Source organism: Ptychodera flava, chromosome 13 (assembly GCF_041260155.1).
Source record: "Ptychodera flava strain L36383 chromosome 13, AS_Pfla_20210202, whole genome shotgun sequence".
Taxonomy (NCBI): domain Eukaryota; kingdom Metazoa; phylum Hemichordata; class Enteropneusta; family Ptychoderidae; genus Ptychodera; species Ptychodera flava.
The window spans coordinates 37698798-37717368 of record NC_091940.1 but is presented as its reverse complement, the minus strand read 5'-3'; the positions used below and the strand labels follow the sequence as shown (position 1 = coordinate 37717368).

General features: G+C 37.7%; 1 protein-coding gene across 3 annotated transcripts in view; it reads right to left on the bottom strand.

Annotated features, from left to right (window-relative positions):
- LOC139148375 (long-chain-fatty-acid--CoA ligase 6-like) overlaps nucleotides 1-18571 on the bottom strand; it is a 26668-nt gene extending 8097 nt beyond the window's left edge. Inside the window, exons 1-15 of one of the 3 annotated variants that reach the window (XM_070719803.1) lie at nucleotides 18449-18540; nucleotides 17656-17718; nucleotides 14724-14798; nucleotides 12756-12870; nucleotides 12399-12466; nucleotides 12062-12163; nucleotides 5139-5238; nucleotides 3758-3930; nucleotides 3102-3134; nucleotides 2705-2756; nucleotides 2113-2186; nucleotides 1610-1687; nucleotides 1103-1237; nucleotides 395-477; nucleotides 204-258 (exon numbers count right to left, since the gene is read on the bottom strand). In XM_070719803.1, coding sequence (XP_070575904.1) covers nucleotides 204-258; nucleotides 395-477; nucleotides 1103-1237; nucleotides 1610-1687; nucleotides 2113-2186; nucleotides 2705-2756; nucleotides 3102-3134; nucleotides 3758-3930; nucleotides 5139-5238; nucleotides 12062-12163; nucleotides 12399-12466; nucleotides 12756-12870; nucleotides 14724-14768 — 1113 coding nt within the window. In that variant the 5' untranslated portion in view covers nucleotides 14769-14798; nucleotides 17656-17718; nucleotides 18449-18540. Of the gene's footprint in view, nucleotides 1-203; nucleotides 259-394; nucleotides 478-1102; nucleotides 1238-1609; nucleotides 1688-2112; nucleotides 2187-2704; nucleotides 2757-3101; nucleotides 3135-3757; nucleotides 3931-5138; nucleotides 5239-12061; nucleotides 12164-12398; nucleotides 12467-12755; nucleotides 12871-14723; nucleotides 14799-17655; nucleotides 17885-18448 lie in introns of those variants that run through there. The other 2 variants (XM_070719804.1, XM_070719802.1) reach the window with 2 other exon arrangements.

The window sequence follows — 18571 nt, the reverse complement described above, 5'->3', positions numbered from 1 at the left end:
TGCAGTCATGTTACGAACCTAGAATTACAATTTACAAGGCGTGATTGTCCAAGAAAATGTGTTTCTTTGCAACATTGAGTTCACACTATGGACACTTCGTGTAAATGTAATGCCTAAAATTGGACATCGAGCTGTGGCAATAATATAGATTGGCAGCATGGAGATTTATAATTTTATATGAGAAATACAAAGATAAAAATTACCTGTATTTTTCCAAATACGAGGCGATCCCATATTGTGTTGTTACCTATGATTCCTCTGTAAAAAAATCATTAATAATTGAAAACTAGAGAACATCTTGTATACTAAGTACCTATGTAATATAAGTCATAAAACAAATCACTTTTTAAAATTAATTTACCTCATATGAAAATAGAGCGTTCAATATACAAACCTTTTTATGAGGGCTCGCTTCTTTCTCATCGCTAAGTTGAAAGCAAATTTCTTCAGACAACTACTGTTAACTTGTGAAATAACCTGTGAGCGCAAGAGACATGAAGAAGGGTAGAATCATTTTAGTATTTGGTATTTAATGTAGAAGGAACAACTGCCAAACTGAGATTCCTAAGTGAGGTTCTTCATGTCATAAAAACCCTGAATTGAATATCGGTGTTTCATATTCTGAAACATGTTCACCAGGGAAAGGCGCACCTTCATTTCAAGATTTATCTGAAAATTTGATGGACTTGATGAATATTCAAAAAAGAAACAAAACACTAAAATGCAATAAACCATTGTGATAAAAGAAACTGGCATTGCCACTGCAGCCTTAGGTCTTTTTAAACAAAACATAAATCAAGCTCTCGGTGTCTTAAGTGTTGATTAATAAAAACTCCATCTCTTTGCAGGTCATAGACCTTGCGATACTATACCTAGCTTATAACATGAATAAATAAAACGTATTTCACTAAATTTTATGAGAAGTTTAATTTACTCGTAGTTTAATCCTTAGTCACTTGTATTTCCCATAGTATGTAACTGATCCAATGTATTACAATATATAGCTGATACTCAAAAAACAGACACACCACTAAAATGTTAACGAAAAATTATGTAGCGTCTACGGTGTGAATATAGCATTGAAGGATGCCTAGTGACTCACCTTATCATAGATTCTGTTCAACACTCTCGGTACGACTGGGAATAGTGTTGGCTTCAATTCTTTGATGTCATTCATTAATTCTCGTATATTTCCTCGGAAGAAACCGACTCTGCCCCCCTGCATGTACACCCATAACTGTGGATGGATCAACAAAGATCGGACTTCATTATACTGTATTATAAATTATGTATCTCTCAGTGAGTTTGAACTCTAGTAGCTTAATCTTACTGAAATGTGCAGACGGTGTCCTGTAAATTTGAAAAGAGCTTACATCGAACAGTGTTTTGAATTCAGATTAGTTCGGCTTGAGAAAAGATGCCTCGGTATGCGTAATAGTATGGAGAATAAAGCGTATTCAAGCATTCTGTAGGTTCTGTTGAATGTTGAAGAAATCAGGTAAAAAAGGCGAGTGTTAATAAAATTTTAAAGTCAATCCTACTTCCCACATGTGACGACAGTAATTAATTATCAAACAAAAGATATGATATCAATTTGACATATTCATACCTGACAGCTTCTTTCATACATGTGGGCTAATGGTAGATACGATATCATACAGTCGTCAGCTGTAAGATCACCAAATCCCTGTGAATAACAAGACAATTGTCAATTTTCAGATTCTGAATCAGTCCATAGGAAAAAATTAAACAAGATATATCAGAAACGATTCTGACAAGTACAGATACTAATCTGCAGCAGGACATTGCAATGCTATATTTTATGAAGTCACCAAAATATCTAGAAATGTAAACGATCTATGTATAATCACACATGTACATCTGTACAGATAATACTAAAGAGAGGAAAATGATGCATCAGCTTTGTGGACTCCTTGGTGATAGAGACTGAAGAAAATTCCATAAAAATCAAGGTACAAAATAGGACACTAAGTGTCAGAGTTATTACCCTTTAATATGTATATTTTGTGACACAAGAAATCCTCAAGTGGTCTAAATCTCAAACTGCTATGTGATGGTCAAAAACAAATCAACAATGGACGAGACACTCACCTTGATGTGAGCACAACATCCCGACATGCCAGCAATTATATTCCCATGAGTTATCATCGCTCCTTTTGGATCACCTGGAATAATGGAGTAAAGTAGCTGTGAGATTATGGATTGCTGCAGTGGAGATGTGACTGTAAGGTACTGAATCTGACTGCTAAGACTTCAGTATAGCAACTGAATATTGAGGAGGAGGTGTGACTGTGTGGTTAATACCGCAGCGCATGTCTGTGTATTGTCATTGGATGCTGTTGTGGAGATATAACTTAATGGCTGTAGGGATCTTGCAGTGTTATCATTGAAATTAACAAATGAACATTTCTTGTTGTCATTGGATATGTGTATAATGTAGTCACTCAATGCTTTGCCATTATTTTATGTTGTAATGGGAAAAATGACTGTGGAGACGTTGCAGAAATCTTACAACTGCTCTTTTCTATATGCATGTTACTGTATCAGGGGCAATGATGATGTCAGTTCACCGGGACTTTGTGGAAAGAAAGGAATAAACGACTAATGAATATCTTGGAAGCTGACATGTTGGTCAGTCACTCACATGGTTCAAGTCCTATTATTCAGTGCTAGTAAGGTTTACCTGTAGTTCCACTGGTGTAACATATAGTGAGTAAATCATCAGGCTTTGGCATCTGTATTAGAAAAATAAGAAACCATTCTTAAAGGTATACAGCCACCTGTAATCTAAATATGCCCATATATGGTCAAAGAGTCGTTCCTTGTATTCAAAATGCCCATGTGAGGGCGATGTTTTTAAAAAGCGGCCACCCCCTTAAAATCTGTGATTGGTTAGATTTTCTTTCCATGGTAACTGTGGAAAAATTGTCACAGGTGACAGCATACCTTTAAATGATATAATTTCTTTAATTGCATTTTCGTAACATTTAATCATTATATCGAAAACAAACAGATGATGGTAAATTTAAATCAGCCATGATAACAATGTGAACATATGGAGCCATTAAATTAATACTTACAACTGGTTCATGGGGCTCAATTCGTCCCATTGCCTGCAAAACAAGTAACGAATTATGAATTATGATAATGGGTCTGGCATATTTGGCATTCATTTATCTTTGAATAGTAAGCTCTATTTGAAACACTCTAGCATATTTTTGTAAGAGGATTGGTGCACAAGAACAATCAAGGTAGAATAGCAATTAACGTGTGGTACATTATGAAAGACACCCAGCCTTCTCTGTAACAAACTTTTCAAATTAAGTCAAACTATAGAATGGTCCCCGCCTTCAATCAAATGTGGTTTCTGTATACAAGATGGTAGACAATAATAGCATTTCTCAGGCAAATGATATGATGATATGCTTCTTTTGAAAAGTGTCTACGCTCTACTTCTACTCAGAGTTGGATGATTCAAAAAATGACAGGAGCTATATTTTCAGAAATTACAAGCTACATCCCTTCGAAACACGTGAAATCAAACTTTATTAACTGCAGTAAGGGGGTACTGTCCATATACGAAAGGTACAGGTTTTGTTAATATTAAATCTCTGTACGTGTTGGTCACGTGTACTTTACGCAGAGCATAGGATCGCGGTAGCAGTATCACTTTCAGTATGACAACAGTAGCGAACCATCACGTTTTCCTGTCATTTGTCAAACGACTTCAACCTACCTCTACATCGGTAAAGGAGATTATGTCTATGTTATTCTCTTTTGCTGTTTCTTTGATTTCGTCAGATACTGTTTCCATGACAACAATCTGCTGTAGAGTTGGTGTTCTGTCAGCCTTGTCGAGCAGCAGTTCAACTTTAGCCTGAACATCGCAGACGACAACTTTCATTCCGACTAGAAATGTTGAATGAATAAAATGATCACAATTAATGCTCATTGTTACCAGGGACAATTACCTTTGACCTTTCCCTATATCACTGAAAAACAAACCATGGACATGTCAAAGTACTAGTTTAATGTTACATTACCATAATCTAGTTTAACGATAATCCTAAGAGGGCTAGGTTATGTTATCAGTATATTAAAGAGGCAGGAAGTCTCTTTATGTATATCTTTTACGGGGTTTCAATGCATAGCAAAGACTGAAACTTTCTGAATAATATCTCACCCAGGCAGATGTCATAAAACAAGCTGTAATGACAATATATCTGGTGTCCCAGCTTCTCACGTTAAACGACAGTAATCAATCAAATTGCCAAAAGATGGCAAGTTCGTATCTAATGAATGTCATTCTACATTAAAGTTGTGATGTTCATGGTAGCATATGGTAAAGGTTGGATTTTTCATGACTCGCTCTGTTTCACCTCTATTTTCACCTCTATCAAATACGGTATGGTAGAAATACAGTAGGTAATCGATACATTCACACGCCTTTGCTGTCAACATGTCGGAACAAGTTGATAGTATACATGTATGTAGACCTGGATCCACCGGCGGAACGTGGGCGGCTTGTAAAAAACAATCAGCCTCACGTTCCGTAATGGATCCAGGTCCGACATGTATATGTCTACTTTTGGTCGGAGTTGCAGATCGGTTGGGGAGGAAGGGGAAGAAAAATATAAATGTTTGTAAGGGCAAAACTCCTCAATGTCAATTATGCATTTTACAAGATGAAGTATGCTTTTCTAGAGCTATACAAGAGGCTGGATTATGATCCCAGGTATTGGGACCACTACATAGGCCATTCAGATGATTGCCAATTTGTTTGGGACAACAATCCAATATGGTAAGCTAGTCTCAATGCCCAAAGGGCGATAAAGTGAAAAGGCATGTATGAATGTAACTTTCTGTTGTATTGCTCAGTGTATACTCTGAATAATTTGAAAAGGACCAAATTTGGCAACACCGTGCCGGCCATCAGGACCTCAGTAATACATGTCGTACACTAGACATATTCCTGCTATGCTCTATTATGTATGCTAAATTTCAATGAAACGCATTCTTCAGCTACTTACTCGGTATTTTTTTCTTAACATGTAATACTTTAATCAGAAAGTGGCCCACAGATGGGAAAAGTAATTGTAACAACAATAGAAGAGTACCTTGGTTGATGATGAAAGTAACTGCATCAGGTCCTAATGTATCGTACAGTGGCACGGTAACCATCGAGTAAGTACAGCATCCGTGGTCAGTTATTACCCACTGTAATTTCAGAGGAAAACAAAGCAAACTTCAACATCACGTCGATAACCATGTGATTGCAAGACGTTGATAATTGGAACTTGTGCCACCTGCCGTCTAGTATCAAACAAGATTTTCCTTTCCAAACTTGATGCAAATTTGACATGAAACTGCAGTATAGGGGGTCCTACGATACAGTCGATAAGGCAATGGGCATTCATAACAACATACCAATTCAAAAGATGTATTACGTGAACGCTTTTGATGTTTACATGTTCCCTATAATATACATACATACATACATACATTCATACGTACATACATAAATACATACATACATACATACATACATACATACATACACACACATACATACATACATACATACATACATACATACATACATACATATAGATATATAACTATATTATATAATATAGTGTATAATATATACATAAATATATATATATATATATATATATATATATATATATATATATATATATATATATATATTAATATATTGTTACGTGCAGAGAAAACGAACAAAAGGGTGAACTCAGCAGTTAACGTTTAAACAAAATTTATTACGAAAATAAAACTAATTGCTAAGTCAGGGATAGAGTACAAGCTTTAAAAGTGTACAGACTACTTATCTCAGCTGGGACGGCAAAGCTCCAGTCTCAGAGTTGTAACAGTCAGTTGGATGAATGAACAGTCCTTGCAGGCTTGAAGCTGCACAAAGTCCACAGTATAAATCCAGCGTTGGCAGTGAAGGTCTTGAAAAGTCTTGAGAATGACTACTGCTGGAGTTTAGTAACACACAAGAGACACGATCCCAAAAGTCTGACTGGAAGCTGAGCACGTCCCTTTTATAAAGGCATATAAGAACAATCTAGAACTTTTATTGACATGCTAATTACTGTTCTAAAATTATCTCCCTTACACAACTAATCAACTTTCCAGAATATTCCAAACATGACTAATTGAATTCAAGGTTGAGAGGTCATCAAGGGCAGTGACCTTGAGAATGTTCTAGACTAATTGAACTCAGGTCATGATGAGTGTGGGGGAAATGACCTACATAACACACCCCCTCTTCAAAAAAAAGAAAATTTTTCAAAGAAAATTCTTTCTTTTGCAAATGTAATCTTGAAAAAGATTTAAGTACTCAAAATTTGTTTTACTCTAAAGTAAAATTTCTTGAAAGTGAACAACAATAAACTCTAAATACGAGAGAGACAGTCTGCAATTAAATTGTCTCTGCCTTTGATATGTCTAATGTCAAGATTAAACTCCTGTAACATTAAACTCCATCTTAGCAATCTCTGATTTTTGCCTTTAAATTTCTGCAGAAAAACAAGAGGGTTGTGATCAATATAAACCACTATTGGCTGATTTGAAGAAGTAACATAAACTTCAAAATGCTGTAAAGCTAATATCAAAGATAAACACTCTTTTTCAATTGTAGAGTAGTTTCTCTGGGATTTGTTAAATTTGCGTGAAAAATAGCAAACAGGATGATCTACACCATGACTATCCTCTTGCAATAAAACAGCACCAGCAGCCGTATCACTAGCATCTACAGCTAATTTGAATGGCAAAGTGAAATCTGGTGCAGACAACACTGGGGCACTTTGCAGTATGGCTTTAAGTGTATCAAATGCCTGTTGGCATTGCTCTGACCAAACAAACTTTACTTTCTTTTTAAGTAAGTTAGTCAAAGGCTCAGTAATTGTGGAGAAATTTGGACAGAATTTTCTGTAGTAACCAGCCATACCGAGAAAGCGCATCAGTTGTCGTTTGCAGTTTGGTATGGGAAAACTTGAAATGGCACTGATTTTGGCATCAACAGGTTTTACCTCACCCTGTCCTACAGTATGTCCGAGGTAAGTTACCCTCGCCCAACCAAACTCAGATTTGGCAAGGTTGACAGTCAACATTGCTTTACTCAGTCTCTCGAAGAACTTCCGCATGAGCTTAATGTGTTCCTCCCAGGTGTCACTATACAGGATGACGTCGTCAACGTAAGCTGCACACCCGTCTAGCCCGGATATGACGTCGTTGATCATCCGTTGGAACGTTGCCGGAGAGTTCTTCATTCCGAATGGCATCACCTTGTACTGGAACAATCCGTCTGGTGTAACAAAGGCGGATATTTCACGAGCACGATCCGTCAGAGGGACTTGCCAAAATCCCTTCAGTAGGTCAAATTTCGTCACGTACTTGGCTTTTCCCACTCGGTCGATGCAGTCATCAATCCTCGGGATTGGGAAAGTGTCTGTCTTTGTTAAAGCGTTGACCTTCCTAAAGTCCGTGCACATACGATAACTGTGGTCTGATTTGGGAACAAGTATGCACGGCGAACTCCAGTTACTTTTACTGGGTTCAATAAAGTCATTGTCCAGCAGGTATTTGACTTCTTCCTGGAGATATTTCGCTTTTGTTGGATTCAGTCTGTATGGATGTTGTTTTACAGGCTTACTGTCCCCAACATCAACGTCGTGATAGATGACGTTTGTCCTCGTTGGAACATCTTGAAACAGGTGTTTATATTCATGGAGCAGTTCTTTCACCTGTTGTTGTTGTTCTGGCTGGAGGTGTGCCAACTTTGTAGACTCCAGCTTCTCCAGGATTTCTGAGTCTGAAGCTTGACCGAGCCCAGCTTTGAGTTTAGAGTATTTTCACTCAAGTCAGTTTCAGTATCACTATCTTCATAATGGTTTGAACTGACTGCACTGACAGGCTGAGTTATAGTAGGATTATCCCTATCCAAATATGGCTTAAGCATATTTATGTGACATAGCTGTTTTTGTTTTCGCCTGTCAGGTGTTATTATGATGTAATTTAAATCACTCAATTTCTTATCAATTAGGTATGGCCCAAAGTAACGAGCATGGAGTGGTTTGCCAGGAATTGGAAGTAGAACACGAACTTTTTGACCTGGTTTAAACTTCCGTTTTGAGGTGCTTTTATCATATTTGGTTTTCATTGACTGCTGAGATGACTCAAGATTTTCTCTGGCTAATTCACATGCTTTAGAGAGTTTTGTACGAAAATCTGACACATATTGCAAAATATTCAGACAATCATCATCGTCTGATAGGAATTTCTCTTTAACGAGCTTAAGTGGGCCACGGACTGTATGTCCAAATACAAGCTCAAATGGGCTAAAACCAAGAGACTCCTGAATTGACTCTCTAACAGCAAAGAGCAAAAAATGAATTCCTTCATCCCACTGCTTCTCTGTGTCAAAACAGTAGGTCCTAATCATGTTTTTCAAAGTTTGATGAAATCGCTCAAGAGCACCCTGACTTTCTGGATGATAGGCGGATGACCTATACTGTTTAATGCCTAGCTGATCCATTACTTGTTGAAAAATACCAGACATAAAGTTGGAGCCTTGATCGGACTGGACACATTTAGGGAGGCCAAATAAAGTGAAAAATTTGACTAAAGCTTCACTATAGTCTTTGTCTTTATATTTCTCAGTGGTATGGCTTCTGGGAACCGAGTTGATGTACACATTATTGTCAGCATGTACTCATTTCCTGATCTTGTTTTTGGTAGGGGCCCAACACAGTCTATTAGTATCCTACTAAATGGTTCTTGAAATGCAGGAATTGGTTGTAAAGGGGCCTTTGGAATGGTCTGATTTGGCTTTCCTACCATTTGACATGTGTGACAAGTTTTACAGAAATGTGCTACATCCTGCCTGAGATTAGGCCAATAAAAGTGACTGAGAATTTTATGATAAGTTTTCCTGACTCCCAAATGACCAGCCCAGGGCGTTTCATGGGCCAGGCGCAATATTTCAGCACGATAGGGCTTTGGAACCACAATTGATGTTTTATAGCCCAGTCGTCATCAACCAAGACATCTGGAGGTCTCCATTTACGCATGAGAATACCAGATTTTGTATAATAGGAAACAGAGCTATCTGAAGTTTTATCTTCATCATCTACCCTGTCAAACAAAGACAAAATATCTGGGTCTTTGTGTTGTTCTGCAATGAGATTTGATCTAGAAAATGTCTGACTTTGGTCAGCAGAAGTTTTACTGGAAGTTTCAAATCCACGAGGGATAACGGAATGATCCGTGTCAAACACCTGACTGAGAAAGGTGTCATTTAAGTCAACATCTGTGACATTATTTTTGAGAGTATTTTGATTCTCAGAAGTTTTCTTTGACATGGCTCGAGTAATGGCACATGAAGGAAAAAAATCAGGAATTTCCTGTTCAATTGGCTCTGGATCCTGATCTAAACTAGGCTTATCAGTCACAAGTGGATTAGTAATGACCTTGTCCCCAGCAAGGTCGTTTCCAAGAAGAAGGTGAATCCCTTCAAAGGGCAAAAAAGGCCTAATACCTTAAGTCACAGGTCCACAAACAATGTCTGAAGACAAATCGACATTATGGAGAGGAACAGGAATGTATTCATTACAAATTACCCCCTCAATAAGAGATTTAGAACCTGAAAATGACTTTTCAGAAAACGGCAGGGTATCTGCCAACAAAAGAGACTGGGACGCCCCGGTATCTCTTAAAATTTTGACAGGGGTAGCGGAAGAGAAATCACTAGAAAGTGATATAAACCATCATGAATAAATGGTTCGAAAATACCCATAATGCTATCTTGAGAAGAATTGACCTTGACCTCATTAATTGGGGATAAGAGGGGTTTAACCTCAGAAAATGTGTTACACACATTATTAGACTCTAATTGAGTTGATGAAGAAATAAGCCGGTGGGCTTAGATCCACTTTGACCACTTTGACCTTCACGTTTTCTTTTCAATTTGAAACACTCTGACATTAATGGCCGTCTTTCTTACAATAATTACAAGAAAGTGTACAAACTGTTTGTCAGAAGGAGATTGAGACTTGGGATCTGATGATGTGGGAGTGTTACTTGAACTGTGTGAACTGCTGTCATTTGATTTTCTACTCTCCTTTGAGAAATTCTTGGATAAAAAGGAGGGGTTAAATTTACCTGCATTGTTTCGGTATGAAAAGGACTGGGATGGTTTGCTGAGAAATGAAGATTTGTGGGTGAATGCATAGCAGCAACCTCTACTGTATCTGCCTTTTGTTCATTGATAAACGTCTTGATGTCACTCCGGATGCACCTTTTAAATTCCTCAATCAAAACAAGCTGTCGTAATTTGTCATAATTCTGACTGACCTTTTCAGAAGAACACCAACGATCAAACAGTTGTTCTTTTGTTCGAGCAAATTCAACGTAAGTTTGATCTTTCACCTTCTCACAATCCCTAAATTTCTGACGGTAAGCTTCAGGCACCAACTCATAACCCTTGAGAATTAATTCCTTCACAGAATCATAATCTGAAGCCTGCTCTACTGACAACTGAATGTAAATTTCTCTGGCTTTACCCACCAAAGCACTCTGCAAAAGCATAGACCAGGACTCCTTAGGCCAATCCAGACTCTGAGCAATTTTCTCAAAATGAAGGAAATATTTATCAACATCCTTTTCTTGGAAAGGGGGAACTAACCTGAAATGCTTAGTGATGTCAAAATTGTCTGAAGGGAAGAATTTTCCTGACTTTCTAAGCTCTAAACGTCTCATTTCTAACTGCAGTTGGTGTTCTGCTAATTCTCTTTCCTTTTCTTTTTCCTCTCTTTCTTTCTCCCTTTGTCTTTCTTCCATTTGCAATTCTTTTTCTTTCATTTCCAATTCCCTCTCTTTCTGTCTTTCTTCCATTTCTAATCTTTCCTGCCTTTCTTTTTCTTTCTGTCTTTCTTCCATTTGCAATTCTTTTTCTTTCATTTGTAATTGCATTTGTATTTTTTCTTTTTCTAATGCCAATTTTTTAAGCTCCAAATCTGCCTGAATTTCTAATTCTAATTTTCTTAGTTCAAAGGTAGACTCGGGCTCATAATCTTTCAAGGTGGATTCCTCAAATTGGCCTAAATTAACTAAATGTTTGGCAATATGGTACTGTATTTCCCGCTTGCGCATAGATCTTTTGACTTCTACTTTAAGGAAATTGGCCAGTGCAATGAGGTTGTCCTTTTGAGGGAATCAAATGTGTCCTGATCAAGGTCATCCATAAATTCGTCTGGCTTGAATTCCGCCATGATTAAATTTCGCTGAGTTCACAGTATATAGTAGTTTTGAAAAGGCTGTCAAAATGTTGTCAAACGGCTCAAAATATTCGTATCCCGGACGAGCCCCCAATTTGTTACGTGCAGAGAAAACGAACAAAAGGGTGAACTCAGCAGTTAACGTTTAAACAAAATTTATTACGAAAATAAAACTAATTGCTAAGTCAGGGATAGAGTACAAGCTTTAAAGTGTACAGACTACTTATCTCAGCTGGGACGGCAAAGCTCCAGTCTCAGAGTTGTAACAGTCAGTTGGATGAATGAACAGTCCTTGCAGGCTTGAAGCTGCACAAAGTCCACAGTATAAATCCAGCGTTGGCAGTGAAGGTCTTGAAAAGTCTTGAGAATGACTACTGCTGGAGTTTGTAACACACAAGAGACACGATCCCAAAAGTCTGACTGGAAGCTGAGCACGTCCCTTTTATAAAGGCATATAAGAACAATCTAGAACTTTTATTGACATGCTAATTACTGTTCTAAAATTATCTCCCTTACACAACTAATCAACTTTCCAGAATATTCCAAACATGACTAATTGAATTCAAGGTTGAGAGGTCATCAAGGGCAGTGACCTTGAGAATGTTCTAGACTAATTGAACTCAGGTCATGATGAGTGTGGGGGAAATGACCTACATAACAATATATGAAACAAAATCATACTTCTGCTTCCTTCTTTTCCCTTGGTCAATAACGTCGTCTCATTTTGTATTTCTTACCTCGGCTCTGTTCTGCGAATAAATACCCACGAAGGTAGATTGTCCAGGTTTGTAGCCCAGTTTAATCAAACCAGAACCAAAATTGTTGACCCTCTCCAGCACCTAGATGAAAGAAGAAAAGTTATATTGGTAGACTTCACATCGCAAACATTTTCATACAAAAAACTGTTCCATAGCATATTTCCCAAACAAGAGTTCCCTATTGTGGCCGATGCATAGCCAATCTGCTTGCTTATCTTTATGACAATACATTCCAAATAATCGAACAATGATATCACAGCCGGTTGAATATAGGGACATGATAAGCGATATTTACCTGACATGAAGCGATATTTACCTGATCATATGTTAGCCATTGATACGGATCCTCAGGTCCTGGTCTAAACCCTAAAAACGGTCCATTGCCTGTGAAATCAATCGCAAATAATCGATATCAAATCCTCTGGCTACCGGTTAAAATTGGATTTCCCTCTTAGGAAGAGAGTGTGCGCTGAAGTGCAAAAATCTTCATTATTAGAGCAAAGCAAAAAATGGGGTCTGTTTTTGACCCATGTTTGACTGCTGTAGACAGTAAAATCGCTTTTGGTAACTGCTAGTGAATGTATTGCGAAGTAATGAAATAGCAGTTACATGTACACGGAAGTACATTTTTCCTAAGCAGTTCATCTAAGGTCAATGTTGTTTAAACCCTTACTTGAAACTCTTGCTCCTCTTCGAAGAGCTTCCGGTGTCGTTCTGGCATCTTCAAAGTAATACTCAAGTATCTGACCATCAGTGCACAATGGTGAAATCCGTACATGCTCATCGCCCTTCAAAATAAAGACACAATATTGAATGCCTTAATATGTTGACACCGAGTGAAAAGTATTGGCAACAAATAATGCCACAACCCTCCATTTATATCGTACACGCACCTATTCTTTCGAAAGACGTGGATGTTGACCCGTTCCAGTTATTGGTCACTTGACCAGAGAAGTCTGTGTACCGTTCTTTCTTGTTTTTGACACCATTGTCTTGTGTTAGTTGCTCATTCATTTATTTGTGGAAATTAATTTGTAAATATATGGCTATATATATGACTCATTAAATCAATAGTTTTAATCATATCAACGTTTTACACACCGTCTTTTACAGCTGCAAAGTAACTAGGACAGTAGACAGTTTTGCCATGTTTTAAGAAACTTTAGGTAGGCTGTGATTTCAATATTCAGTAAATCTTTAATTTTGCATGGGCTTCCACCATCGTCAGCATTATGCTCTTTGAAGGTCATCTCGTGATCATTGGATGAAGATGAAATATTATTGACAAGGCCTAGTTTCGTATTAGCCATACTGGGGGAGCAATTGCAGGGATTTGAGCCATGGGTATGGATTGACATCAGTTATTCCGATGAATGGCTCACATTAATGCACCATTAACTGTACCGTTTTGCTTTTTTCCCGATAAGATGGTTTGAAATCAAAAGCGGTGTTTGTAAAAATGTTTAACGAAGTGTCTTCCAAACAGTAGTGACGAAAGTATCAGTAAACTTAGATTTTAACAGCAGTCTGCCGAATAATTTTCGACAGACAAGTCATATATGGCTGCCGCGAGCTAGTTCGCGAGCTACAGTACACAAAAAATGTGAACAATAGACCGAATCAATCGCTAAGGATTGAAATAGTGATATTTTCAAAGACACTGTGACTTAATAACGGGAATCGAAAACGTCTCTCAGAATATTTGATTGTATTTTCGTAAGCAAAATGCACAGAGATACAGCTAGGGGGTCTTTACACCTGTGACACGATGATCATGTCGATCAAAATTACTACGACCCATCGTTCTAATCGAATGGTAGAGAAACAGAGCAATTCAATAATGCGCACGCACAGAGCATGGGACATTCTGTATGCTCCACAGATGGAAGACTCATAGATCACTAATCATGTGACTAGAATTAATGTCAGGCGTTTCAATGGGAATATATAGAAGCACATCCTGCACCAAATGTGATAATACAATACGTTAGTCTCCTACTCATGATGGAAAATGGTTTCATTCAAAAGACAAGTGTCACTGATACCGCTGCATTTTGTATGACAGATAGTCTTGACAGTGCCTTGGCTGAGCAGCATTGAAAACATACTGTGTAAAGGCAAGCTGTTCTCCGGAGAAACAATAGCAAACTGAAAACGAATCATCAAAACAGGGTCGATAACAATTCATTAGCTCCTGATCACAACCAATGCAAGCAAGTGTGACATAGCCAATCCGGTAAATTTTTAATGGAACTCGAACATCTACCATTAGAAACTTTGTTTATGATGGCCTAATATAATTAAACTGTCACACAGAAAATGTTTCGTAACGAGCTCAGAAAGTCAAATTAATTCGACCGTTTCCCGATTCCCTTCAAGTCAATATTTGATAGCAACAATTCCAATTTGAGAAATCATATTGTCAGGACACAAGGCTTGCGTGTTTATTACTCATTGAGGGAACTACATATTGAGAGACACAGATGGTATTTAATGAAAGGATCAGGTGATGCACGTTTGGTCTGAAAAGCTGACTTTTTCGTCAAGCCCTTTACGGAAATGAAACACGTATCCCTTTTTATTGTTATTTTTCTTTTCCGACTTTGTGTTTCGTGTAATTATTAAAACTTTTATTTCTTACCGTTAATTCCACTGACTGCCTGTTCAAATCGTGTGCAGTCGCCATCTTGGCTTTCCAGAATGTAACCTACGTGACCTGGAATGAAAGTATGCCACAGTGACTTTAGAAATAAGAGGCACAAGAAGAAGATGCGGAAATATCGTGTGTGTGTGTGTCAAATATTAGATATATCATTATACTTTGTTATGAATAGAAAATAAAGCAGATAATACCAACCATTTTGAATATAGGCAGTGTCGATGATATATGGGTTTTATTTATGAGTAATTAGACGTTAATGTTGGTGACACTTATGAAAATCAAAATTTCCTATTTATTAAATGCTTGTCTACCTTGTATCTGGCCGTTCTCGTTCCACGACGAGACATGTTAATTACATTTGCATGAAGCCAGTCTGCGCGTACAGTATTGGCAATTTGCCAGAACAGATACTGATCACGTGTGCTGCCACTGCCGTGGCAACGCTAATGAGCATCTTCTTAAATAAACCGACGAACAATAAATAAAGACGTGAACAATTAAGACGTCGAACTTCATAATAACATGACAACACGCAATCATGAAGTTAGTATCGAATGAAAAGACCAATTGCGTGATTTTATAATATAGTGACATTTCCAAAATGTTACAACAAAGACTCTCTCTTTTTAACATTATTTTAAACCCGGAAAAGTGACAATATGCATCCTTTCTGTATCAGGAAGTGTAAACAGATGTGTTTCTTCAGTGAACATTATTATGTCATGTTGGCGAGAATATTGAACGACACTTCGTCTTTCCAATTACTTCTATCGATGTATTCAGCAAATATTCCTTTCTGGGCTAAAACAAAACCGAAATCTTGCAACCCTATATTAAAACAAAATTAAGTCGAGTGATGTGATTCCTATAGTGATCAAGTATTAAATGTTCTGAAAAGTCTTGGAGAAAATAAATTACAAGTTCGCGGGAAAAAATCGTTCACTGCCTCATTTCCGATAAACATTTTTTTGTTGTACTGCAGTGTGGCGTGTTGATTAGCTAAAGGATAGGTGTTCATCAGATTTTAGGCAGTAGAACAGGAAATATTAATTAGATACCTAGAACTAGATCACTGAAGATATAGAAAACCTAGACTGTCTTTTCATGTCTTTACGATTATTTACGCGAAAAGGTATATGCGGTTTCTGTTTCCGTCTGTATAAACCACACTCTTGTCTGTTTTTGCGAAAATAGTACTCAAAACCTCAGTTTATGGTGAAAATTGTTCGCTGTTATCGTTATATTGTAAATTCCCGTTATGTTCAATGTCATCATCTGATGACGTAATGGGAGATACGGTTGATTTACTTTCTCCTGACATTTATTTGCATAGTCTTGATCTTACATTTTTATCCACTGAACTTGATCATAGGGTTCTGATGTAAATTTACAAATTAAAATACTTTGTAACTCAGATTCCCCTCTTGAAACAAAGTGTCGTCATCGTCGTCGTCGTCGTAATTGTAGTAATAAGAAAAACAACAACAACAACAACAACAACAACAACAAGAACCACAAAAAAAAGAATCGACAACCCTGTTATCTAAATTACACCGATGCAATCTTTGAAATATCCACAAAAAGAAAGTTGAGAAAACATTCGACGAACGTATAAACTTTTAATTTGGGAAGTGAAATATACTGTTGTGTCTGAAAATGATGTTCAAGGGATTATGTTTGACATCGATTTGTGTAACTAACATAGCAACCAAATGGATCGTTTTTAATTAAAATCTGCAAGCATAACATATGACCCTTCCCATATACATCTACAACATTTGTAAAATGTGACTGCCCCTTACAAGGCAGGTTTGAAAATACTACAACCCACTATTACCTCCGATTTCCCCTCACCCAGCTACCTAAATGGGCTGACACAATTTTGATTGTACTCGCCCCTTTGATCGGGTCATATCGATCTTTATCACTTAGTGAAAGTAGCATTGACTGACATAATTACCAGTATGTTCACTAATGATAGTAGTCACCAAAACAATGGTGATTTAAGAGGTGTTTATGTCCGAAACGTTCGTTCCTATGCAATCATTAGCTGACTAAAGTTAATGGTGGGGGGGGGGGGGGGGAATGAAACCATTATAGGAGGTAGCAAGCGGATAGGATACATATCGGGTCATCTTATTAACAATCTTGACCTTAAACGGCTGTGATAAGGTGATTGTGTGCCCGTAATATGCGAGATGTTTGGGACCAAGGACGAATTTGTTTGTTTTGATAAGGCTTCCATACAATGAGGAGAATTTGATACAGTTCAGAGGTAATAGGAACTGTGGCCTCATGACCCCGCCGCTTGTTGATTTCAACTCAGCAGCGGAAGGGCAAAGAGTAACTGAGGAGATACGTGTATACAAGAATGCTTATGATGGAAAATATAAATATTTGTACATTGTTGAATTGTCTATTTCATGATTTGTTTTTAAGAATGCTGGTACGTTGTCCAAAAGCTATTAAATTCGTTCCACGCAATATCATTCTGGTGACGGTCCGACACGCTATTCAGTAGGTATACTTGAAACGGTTAATGGATATGCATAGGAAAAGATGTATTGTTCTACGTGTAGCAATTCAATTGTTCTGTATAAAACGTTATCAGTGTAAACGACAGGACTTTCACTGAATTATAAAGGAACTAAAAAAAATCCATTTTGGAAGCATTACATATATTAATGATAGCTTTGACCCATATCGTTTCCGGGAAACACAGCTACAATTTCAGATGGATAGATAAAGACATTACCGCGCAATGAGCACAAAGCATCGACCGATGAAACTATTAGTAATTACAATATATAACATACTCTTCAATGGGTTTGAATTAACGTCTTCCCTTCACGATGTTGGCCATTTTGAAATAAGCATCAAGATCCACTCTGAAGTGGCTGTAGTTTCTTACCTCAATCGTCGACGAATATTACGACTTGCCGATATGTTTGTTCTGGGTCGTCTACTGAGGCTGCTGAGGGAGAGGAAATGACACATACGTATACGCACTCTCCCCTTTGTTGGCAGTGTTTAACAGGCACACGACTTGTGCTAATTAGCATAACATTTTACCGCCACCACAATGCATGTAATGAGATGGCAGCTGCAATGTACATGTAGAGCTAGGTCGGGTGATCGAGACCAGATGACGTCAGAAGTTTATAAATGCGCCACGTGGGCCGGCTGGCGCACCGTACGCTACACGCTTTCCCGTTTTTGTCCCTCCCTTCCATCTCAATGTAATTTCGATTACCTTGGAAAACGATGCTAGGAATTTTTAAGGTTTAAAATTTGGGAACGAAGCATTTAGGCAAATATAATAGTCTGCAACTCAACATTGAGATGTATAGTAAATATCATACTTTTACCGTGCCAGCCGTAATAATTTCAATAAATATATGATGCACGCCGTGCTGATTTACATGTTGAACAAAACAATTGTGCATCGACTGTAATCTCTATGGTCTTTGACGATCACACGATTCAGACTTCTACGACACCAAGCTGTTGTAGATGCAAACCAAGCCAACACTAACAACACAGTGCAGCTGAATTACGAAATTTGGAAATACATGTAATACGAGGGAAAATTAGGGGTTAACTCGGTTCTGTTTATTATGCGTCGATCTCCTCACCGTCATGGTACACGTTTTCCCTTGAGAAATGTCTGCGAAATACAAAAGCTAAATAAACCTTTGCTTTACCTTCTTTTTTCGAAGTCTTTCGGCCTGTTCTTTATAATGTCCTGAACAAGATATTTCAAGGTGAACATCAGACGATCAACCGTCAATGCCTAGGTAAAGCACTGCAGGAGTTTGGTTGTTATG